General features: G+C 38.6%; 1 protein-coding gene across 1 annotated transcript in view; it reads left to right on the top strand.

Annotated features, from left to right (window-relative positions):
• The first annotated feature begins 7543 nt into the window (after positions 1-7543).
• The window catches only part of LOC124290244 (transducin beta-like protein 3), a 36097-nt gene continuing 33374 nt past the window's right edge, over positions 7544-10266 (top strand). Inside the window, exons 1-4 of the mRNA XM_046726956.1 lie at positions 7544-7669; positions 8063-8114; positions 8548-8643; positions 8972-9019. Of these exons, the coding sequence (XP_046582912.1) occupies positions 7650-7669; positions 8063-8114; positions 8548-8643; positions 8972-9019 (216 nt within the window). The 5' untranslated portion in view covers positions 7544-7649. The remainder of the gene's footprint in view (positions 7670-8062; positions 8115-8547; positions 8644-8971; positions 9020-10266) is intronic.

Here is a 10266-nt window from a genome sequence, read left to right as displayed (position 1 = left end):
AAACTAGCTTGTATACTGTCTAGCCTTGTGGATGTATAAACTAGCTTGTTTACTGTCTAGTTAGGGGGTGTATAAACTAGCTTGTTTACTGTCTAGCCTTGGGGGTGTATAAACTAGCTTGTTTACTGTCTAGCCTTGTGGGCGTATAAACTAGCTTGTTTACTGTCTAGCCTAGTGGATGTATAAACTAGCTTGTTTACTGTCTAGCCTTGTGGGTGTATCAACTAGCTTGTTTACTGTCTAGCCTTGTGGGTGTATAAACTAACTTGTTTACTGTCTAGCCTTGTGGATGTATAAACTAGCTTGTTTACTGTCTAGCCTTGTGGATGTATAAACTAGCTTGTTGACTGTCTAGCCTTGTGGATGTATAAACTAGCTTGTTTACTGTTAAGCCTTGTGGATGTATAAACTAGCTTGTTTACTGTCTAGCCTTGTGGATGTATAAACTAGATTGTTTACTGTTAAGTGTTGTGGATGTATAAACTAGCTTGTTTACTGTCTAGCCTTGGGGGTGTATAAACTAGATTGTTTACTGTCTAGCCATGTGGATGTATAAACTAGATTGTTTACTGTTAAGCCTTGTGGATGTATCAACTAGATTGTTTACTGTCTAGCCTTGTGGATGTATAAACTAGATTGTTTACTGTCTAGCATTGTGGATGTATAAACTAGCTTGTTTACTGTCTAGCCTTGTGGATGTATAAACTAGATTGTTTACTGTTAAGCCTTGTGGATGTATAGACTAGATTGTTTACTGTCTAGCCTTGTGGATGTATAAACTAGCTTGTTTACTGTTAAGCCTTGTGGATGTATAAAGTAGCTTGTTTACTGTCTAGCCTTGTGGATGTATAAACTAGCTTGTTTACTGTCTAGCCTTGTGGATGTATAAACTAGATTGTTTACTGTTAAGTCTTGTGGATGTATAAACTAGATTGTTTACTGTCTAGCCTTGTGGATAGATAAACTAGCTCGTTTACTGTCTAGCCTTGTGGATGTATACACTAGATTGTTTACTGTCTAGCCTTGTGGATGTATAAACTAGATTGTTTACTGTTAAGCCTTGTGGATGTATAAATTAGATTGTTTACTGTTAAGCCTTGTGGATGTATAAAATAGCTTGTTTACTGTTTAGCCTTGTGGATGTATAAAGTAGCTTGTTTACTGTCTAGCCTTGTGGATGTATAAACTAGCTTGTTTACTGTCTAGCCTTGTGGATGTATAAACTAGATTGTTTACTGTTAAGCCTTGTGGATGTATAAACTAGATTGTTTACTGTCTAGCCTTGTGGATGTATAAACTAGCTTGTTTACTGTCTAGCCTTGTGGATATATAAACTAACTTGTTTACTGTCTAGCCTTGTGGATGTATAAACTAGCTTGTTTACTGTCTAGCCTTGTGGATGTATAAACTAGCTTGTTTACTGTCTAGCCTTGTGCATGTATAAAGTAGATTGTTTACTGTTAAGCCTTGTGGATGTATAAACTAGCTTGTTTACTGTCTAGCCTTGTGGATGTATAAACTAGATTGTTTACTGTCTAGCCTTGTGGATGTATAAACTAGCTTGTTTACTGTCTAGCGTTGGGGGTGTATAAACTAGCTTGTTTACTGTCTAGCCTTGTGGATGTATAAACTAGATTGTTTATTGTTAAGCCTTGTGGATGTATAAACTAGATTGTTTACTGTCTAGCCTTGTGGATGTATAAACTAGCTTGTTTACTGTCTAGCCTTGTGGATGTATAAACTAAAGCTTGTTTACTGGCTAGCCTTGTGGATGTATAAACTAGATTGTTTACTGTTAAGCCTTGTGGATGTATAAACTAGATTGTTTACTGTTAAGCCTTGTGGATGTATAAACTAGATTGTTTACTGTCTAGCCTTGTGGATGTATAAACTAGCTTGTTTACTGTTAAGCCTTGTGGATGTATACACTAGCTTGTTTACTGTCTAGCCTTGTGGATGTATAAACTAGATTGTTTACTGTTAAGCCTTGTGGATGTATAAACTAGATTGTTTACTGTTAAGCCTTGTGGATGTATAAAATAGCTTGTTTACTGTCTAGCCTTGTGGATGTATAAACTAGCTTGTTTACTGTCTAGCCTTGTGGGTGTATAAACTAACTTGTTAACTGTCTAGCCTTGTGGATGTATAAACTAGCTTGTTTACTGTCTAGCCTTGTGGATGTATAAACTAGATTGTTTACTGTTAAGCCTTGTGGATGTATAAACTAGCTTGTTTACTGTCTAGCCGTGTGGATGTATAAAGTAGCTTGTTTACTGTCTAGCCTTGTGCATGTATAAATGTAGATTGTTTACTGTTAAGCCTTGTTGATGTATAAACTAGCTTCTTTACTGTCTAGCCTTGTGGATGTATAAACTAGATTGTTTACTGTCTAGCCTTGTGGATGTATAAACTAGCTTGTTTACTGTCTAGCCTTGTGGGTGTATAAACTAGCTTGTTTACTGTCTAGCCTTGTGGATGTATAAACTAGATTGTTTATTGTTAAGCCTTGTGGATGTATAAACTAGATTGTTTACTGTCTAGCCTTGTGGATGTATAAACCTAGCTTGTTTACTGTCTAGCCTTGTGGATGTATAAACTAGCTTGTTTACTGGCTAGCCTTGTGGATGTATAAACTAGATTGTTTACTGTTAAGCCTTGTGGATGTATAAACTAGATTGTTTACTGTTAAGCCTTGTGGATGTATAAACTAGATTGTTTACTGTCTAGCCTTGTGGATGTATAAACTAGCTTGTTTACTGTTAAGCCTTGTGGATGTATACACTAGCTTGTTTACTGTCTAGCCTTGTGGATGTATAAACTAGATTGTTTACTGTTAAGCCTTGTGGATGTATAAACTAGATTGTTTACTGTTAAGCCTTGTGGATGTATAAAATAGCTTGTTTACTGTCTAGCCTTGTGGATGTATAAACTAGCTTGTTTACTGTCTAGCCTTGTGGGTGTATAAACTAACTTGTTAACTGTCTAGCCTTGTGGATGTATAAACTAGCTTGTTTACTGTCTAGCCTTGTGGATGTATAAACTAGATTGTTTACTGTTAAGCCTTGTGGATGTATAAACTAGCTTGTTTACTGTCTAGCCGTGTGGATGTATAAAGTAGCTTGTTTACTGTCTAGCCTTGTGGATGTATAAACTAGCTTGTTTACTATTTAGCCTTGTGGATGTATAAACTAGCTTGTTTACTGTCTAGCCTTAAGGATGTATGAAGTAGATTGTTTACTTGCTAGTTTTGTGGACGTATAAGCTAGTTTGTTTACTGGCCAGTGGAGGAGGGACGCTGGAAAGGGGAGAGTTACTGTGTGAGTGATAATACTCGAAAAATGTCAACCAGCGTAAAATCCTAAATCCCTCCATCATCTGTGAAAAGCAGCAAGTACTTTGGAAACACTCACACCACAATCTATTTACAGACTGGGTTTGATGAAAGCCTCTTAGGTTTCCTCGATCTAAACTGTGTGTTGAACTTCATTCAACATTTCGCCAGCGTCGTAAAGTCCCCTCAAATATACGACAACCCAGGGACCCTCAGGCGGTCTCGACCTCGCATTCAAACAAACATGGCGGTGGCACATGCAGTCCTGTCAGATATCAGAAACAGAAAGTGTACTAGACGTCTGTTGAGGGACAGAAGTCGAGCACTAGAGGTTTTAGATTTGATGTCAATAGATTGAAAGCGACATGTCTCATCAGAATCGGGGTATATGGCACGGAATCGAAACTACCGTCTACACCCAACTTACTCTAAGTACATGCCAAGCTTTCGGTTACGGTCTTCACGGCCAAATCCTGGACCAAGAGCTGACGACATGGGCTTGAAACGCAAAAAGCTGGCGTCAAGGTATATCTTGTCACTAAATGATCTTACCACTATATAAAAGGATCCTTTTTTTGCGATACAAGCTGTGGAGCTGACAGGAAACCAAACACAATCTTCGAGTGCATTTCGTAATATGGTTTGCAGGAAGAATACACATTTTCGTCTATGTGCACAGCATGCATGCTAATGTGATTATCTCTGTACAACCATGTAACATTGTGTGTTTAAGGCAGTTATTTATCGCCCACGTGAAGTTATAGAACATTACAACTATTGAACACTACTGGAGTGTTTCATAAAGATGAAACAACTGATGATATGACTGTGGGCACCACAAACAAGACTCACGTTGTCGACAAGAGCACAATTCGTAATGATGATTTCAATTTACCATTCTCATATGAGAAGAACCCTGGACTAAACGTGGAAAGTTAAAAGTGGATAGCCATGAAACAAGACCTGTTACAAAGGTTACCATCATCTCCGAAAAACAGGACCTACCTCGGGAAGTATCACGTGTGCTTGTCGATCCTCGGTACAGAGAACACTGGGCTACTGTCGTAGGCACTTTGATGGGGTATGGGTTTTATCGGGAAATATAGACATGTTTGTATATTCTCTGAGTTAAAGGTCACATGCAACGTAAAACACAACTTTGCAGATTCTGATACCTTTCGGTATGGACTTACCGAAACAAATCATCAAAAATGCAAATTCAACTTATAAAGTTGAAAAATAACGCGATGAAAAAAACGCCCGAAATCGTAGTTCAAACGATTCACTAATTTTCCCCCAGCGCTTGGGGGAATTCAAGTGGTTTCAACATCTGGGCTGCGCTCATAGCACGTGCGCAGTGAAATAGGTTCGCGCAGCTTGGAAGCGGGTTGTCCGGTGAAGGCTTTGGTGTGACCTATTTTTCTAATGTTTTGTTGATATTTCACAGGCGCGAGCTTTTTATATGTTATGACAGTAGATCAACTGTTTATATAATTTCATTTGTCTATTTCACCACACGTTCTTCTTACCGAGTCACTTTCTCAGTTCGATACTTAAAAGCAATGTCATTATTTAGCGTTGACAGAATTTCTAACTGTGATATAGATATGTCGTTGTCACAGACAAAACTCAATGTCTGTTTTATTGACACCTATGTGTCTGCCTGCCTGTCTGCTAATGACCATATTCAATACACAACTGCGATCACTGACCACATGCAATTTGAACTTAACACTAATCAGGCTATACACCATAAACAAAATGCATTGATTTATGGCCCGAGTTCGGTCTCTGTCACATTATGTAATTACACAGACAGGCAGGTGTGATACTTGTATACACATGACATGTTATGATGTCTGTTGATTGCAAAATGTTATACACAAAAAATGAGCATGTATTTACAAAACCCAACATCTCTATATATACACACACAATGAGCCGTGAGGGCATCTGCAAATGAACCAGCCGTTACACTTGAGTGCACACCCACCCGCTCTGACTGGGTTCGGTATCCCGGCTGCTTCGTTTCTTGGGAAGTAAACCCAAGTACACAATATTGCACTTTTGATTTGCGATTGTACGCTTATAATTTTGTTTATATGTTTTTTCATAACCAGCAATGTATATTATATGTCACGAATAAGTGATAATTGTGTTTTAATTATGTTTGATTGTTTGGTTGCATGTGACCTTTAAGTTAAAGTTGTGTTATCTAAATCTAAATCACGGCTTATAGACCAGTAGCAATCTCCTGTCAGGCGAGAGTCTACTGAAGGTATAGCCAGATGTACAGACCCATGCAAAAGGTATTCGGACATTTGACGTAATTTCCATAGACTTACATGTTATTTCAGTGTAACATGAATAATTACCATGAAGTGACTTTAGGGTGGATCTTTGTAAAATTTGACAGGCATATTTGAAATCATCTCTGCTCTGCGCTCATAATTTCAGTTCAATTTTCCGACCACTATTTAACTAATGACACCACATTTATCAACTTACGTATTGTTCCACAATGCACAATCCCATAGGCCGCCATTTTAAAGGAGTTCACGGCACTGTACATATGTTGATTAAATTGTTGCCATTCGATAAATAAGCAATGGAAAATTCAACAGAAATTATGTGATTGTAGGTTAGATGATTCCTCACAAACGTGCAAAATTTGGCTTGGATCTTACGAAAATTAAAATCATGAACATTATTAATGCTACACTAAATTAGCATGTAAGTCTATGGAAATAACGTCAAGTGTCCGAATACTTTTAGCATGACTGTTAGAATCTACACTTTTAATCTCTAATGTACTATGAGATACATTTGACCTCTTTCTGAATAGCTTTCGGCCGTGGGAGCCGTGCCAATTTACACTTATCAGAGGGGCACACAAAGTCAGCAGACTACCAGTTGTCCGACATCCATTTTTTTGGAAGTCGCGGTGGCTGAGCGGGTTAGGTGCCCGACTCTGAGGATGTGAGTTCGAATCCCGGATGGGACTTAACCCAACAAAAGTACTAGAATCTGTACGTTACTAAGAAAGAATAATCCCAAATATAACATACGTTACATTTGACCACGTTCTAAATGGCTTTGTGTAATCATCGCCGCGATATAGCTGAAAATCAACAAACAAACAAACGAGTAAGAACATGATTCAAGATTCTTTCAATCGTCTTCTTGTGAGTGAGTGAGTGAGTTTAGTGTTTCACCGCACTCAGCAATATTCCAGCTATATGGCGGCGGTCTGTAAATAATCGAGTCTGGACCACACAATCAAGTGATCAACAGCATATGAGCATCGATCTGCGCAATTGGGAACCGATGACATGTGTCAACCAAGTCAGCGAGCCTGACCACCCGATCCCGTTAGTCGCCTCTTACGACAAGCATGAGTTGCAGAAGATCAGTATTCTAACCCGGACCTTCATGGGTCTCGTCTTCTTGTGTTTTCATCAAACTGGTCCAAAGTATCAAAGAGAAAACCTAGACTCGTTCGGCTGCTCCAGTTCTGTGGTTCTCCTTGCCACAAGTTATTCGACTCTTACCAATATTTACCATCTTCACATCCAATTTAAAGAACTTTCTGTTCCAAATTCGGTATTAGTACTTGCATTTCATTCCTATTGCTTCTGGTAAGCCCTGCCTCTGTATCTACACCGTTGATATCAACTGAACTTCAGCATGATTGACAGAAGTCTCTGCGCTATATATGGAATTATCTTGTAAAATAATTAGCAATGGATAACGAAAACAGGACATAATCGTTAGGATCAGGACAATCCAGAACACTATGTGATGCCCATATATGGTGTTCCCGACATGGCATTGAAAAAAATATAACAATAATTCGGGCATTTCTGTAAGACATTTCACCCGTTATGTCACTTCTTGCAAGACAACTTACGTACGCTTCAGTTACTATCGATTGACTGTTTCATTTAATCTGACTTAAGTAAGTATTCGAATAAGCTAGCTTCGAGCAGAAAATCGGAAATGAACCTTGTTTCTTGTGTTTCCAGGACAAAAGGACAATTATGGGACATAATGTTCAATGAAAATAGGGTCCATACGACATATATTTGCAAAAATTTGCAGCATGTGCTGAAATGACATCTCAATACGGCAAGATGCAAATTACCGGGCGCAGAGCGGCGCTTCATCTCTGTACATCGCTTACGTCCCTTAATAACCCTGTTAGGAGTTTAGAAAACCGGAAGTGTCTGCCCCACGTGTTTTCAAGTTGTGTATCCGAAAATGATGTGACTGGATATTGTTTCTGTATTCGTGGAAGTTACAAAGTTCATTTGTAACTATGAATGTATTAAAATCGAAGTAAGTCATTCAAATATTTCGACTGTCATGTTCTTTTAAATAGTCTTGGTAACTGAATCTACGAAAGCTCAGTCCTGCATCATGCATGTTCAGTTTTCGATCAATTATTTACATTAGCTAATTCTAGTGAGTGTTGTCAATGGTTGGGACACTTCATTTCGCCTCTCAATCAACCACAGGCACAGTTTTAGCCACAATAACTAGAACTAATTAACGCATCCTCTTAGTTTGAGATTTAACAAGTGCATATGTTTGCCCGTGACAAGTGACCCTGCTTCCAGGTCATTGTGGACAAATTACGCTGTGAGTGTGAGTTTTGAAAGTACATTTTGAAACATCACAATCTCATTACTGTCATATTGTTACTGATCGTTCAACTGTTTATTTTTACAGCTTATCTATTGTGAGTAAATACGAAGCATTCTACACTGGTGGTCGTATACAGGTGAGATGTTTGATTGATCATGTTAATGGGGTCAGATATACTATAGATTGCTATATCTGTATGATGAGGTAATCATTCTGTTTCACAAGAAGACATACACCTAAAACCTCATTGGCAGTGAACCATGAAGACCGGGGTTAGACTTGGTCTTCAGCAACCCATGCTTGTCGGAAGAAACGACTAACGGGATCAGGTGGTCAGGCTCGCTCACTTGGTTGACACGTGTTATCGTATCCCAATTGCATAGATCTATGCTCATGCTGTGGATCACTGGATTGTCTGGTCCCGACTCGATTATTTACAGACGGGCGTCATATGGCTGGAATATTGCTGAATGCAGTGTTAAACAATAAACAAAATTTGCAATGATTTCTAGCTGGTGTACATATCAAATCATGAGTATTTCATTCATGGGAAGTATGTGTATTGGCAGGTGAGCAATGACGGCAAGCACCTGTTCTGTCCCTGTAACACCAAGATAACAATACTGGAAACAGACACAGGCAAAGTTGTCAAAACAATTGGACTGGTGAGTTTTATTCATGGAAGTATAGATGTTCTTTCCATATTACTCCATATTTGTTTTAGCATGAGTTCCGTCCCCTGTCTGATCCAGGATCTACTGTTAAAATTTCAGATTATGACCCTAAGTCTGTCAGCAGTATACAAATGTCCATGAGATTGTGCTGAACATTTTCAAGATGTGTATCTGTAATTTCCTCCATATTTATATATTAACAGATTTTGCTGACATACTCGCATATAACTGAAATCCAAATTTCAACATGACCTTAAATGTAACCCAATCACTCAGTCATTGCATGTCTTGCCACTTATGAGACGTATCTGTTTACCAGGATGAAGATGAAGAACTCTCCAGCTTCTGTGTATCACCTGATGATAAGGTGAGCTTTGACCACTTACTCTTAAATGTCACTAAAACAAAGGAACTGATCATTGACTTTCGGAGTAAGCCCACAGAAATGCTTCCAGTGATAATCAACGGTGAATGTGTTGAGACAGTGTCGGAGTATAAGTATCTGGGAACCTTCATTGACTCTAAGCTGAACTGGAACTCTAACACTGAAGCCCTATACAAAAAGTGTCAACAACATCTTCATCTCATGCGTAAACTGAGATCTTTTAATGTTAACCCATCTGTGATGTCATCTTTTTATGCAGCATTTATTCAGAGTATTTTAACAGGTCTCTCTCAGTTCATCTCAAATCTAAAATAGGCAAAATTGTTAACACTGCAAGTAAAATCGCTGGAGTCAGATTTGAATGTTTATCATCAATATATGAGCGGCAAATCGTGAATCAAGCTGTCAAAATTATATCTGACCGTACTCACTACTTAAATTCGGAATACAACCTCCTCCCTTCAGGCCGCCGCTACAAAGTTCCAATTGTGTAAACTAAGAGCCCGTACATCCTTTATTCCAAGTACCATATCTCTATTAAACAAATGTGAAGATACTTAAATCAAAGAATTTATGTTAATATGTTTGGTATCTCTCTGATGTGTCAGTAGCTCTGCAGATGTAACACAAATTCCTGAAAAGGCATGAAAGTATTATTCTATTCTATACCATACTCTTATTGCGTTTACATATTGCTGTACTTAAAGGGGTTCAAAAGGATAAAAATGATAATAGATCAAGACAGTGCTACAGGCTTCAGTTGCCATTTTCATAAACCACTAGTAAGTTAGTAAGAAATGAGCTGTGGGCTAGTTGCACATGACCATTGCCTCTACTCCTTGTCTCCAGGGTGATGATTGTTGGAGTGGTGCTACCTTGGAAAGGGTTCACTCTTGCTGCTGTCCTGGAAAGTATTGATTTTATGTAGGTCTCAAATGGTTAGAGACTTAAACTGCAGAGACTTGAATCATCTATTGAATTCTAGAACAGCAAGAAACTGTTGCTGTAGTTCCCTGTGTGTGTGCTGAATGTACAGTAAAGGGCCTCTCGAGGTCCACAGGACTCCAGGTTTGAATTGGTCTATTTTCCTTCTAAAAGGGCACTGAGCAGATTGGGTGAGCAGGTTCAGTCACTTGGTTGAATTCATGTCATCATAATCCGACTGTGCTGATTGTTGCTCAAAATATGTGGTTTGTCTGGTCCAGACAGTTATTTCCTGACAGCCCTGT

This window comes from Haliotis rubra, unplaced genomic scaffold, assembly GCF_003918875.1.
Source record: "Haliotis rubra isolate DU_JTF1 unplaced genomic scaffold, ASM391887v1 Scf46, whole genome shotgun sequence".
NCBI classification, from domain to species: domain Eukaryota; kingdom Metazoa; phylum Mollusca; class Gastropoda; order Lepetellida; family Haliotidae; genus Haliotis; species Haliotis rubra.
The sequence above is the reverse complement of the archived record's forward strand: the minus strand, read 5'-3'. Positions and strand labels throughout refer to the sequence as shown.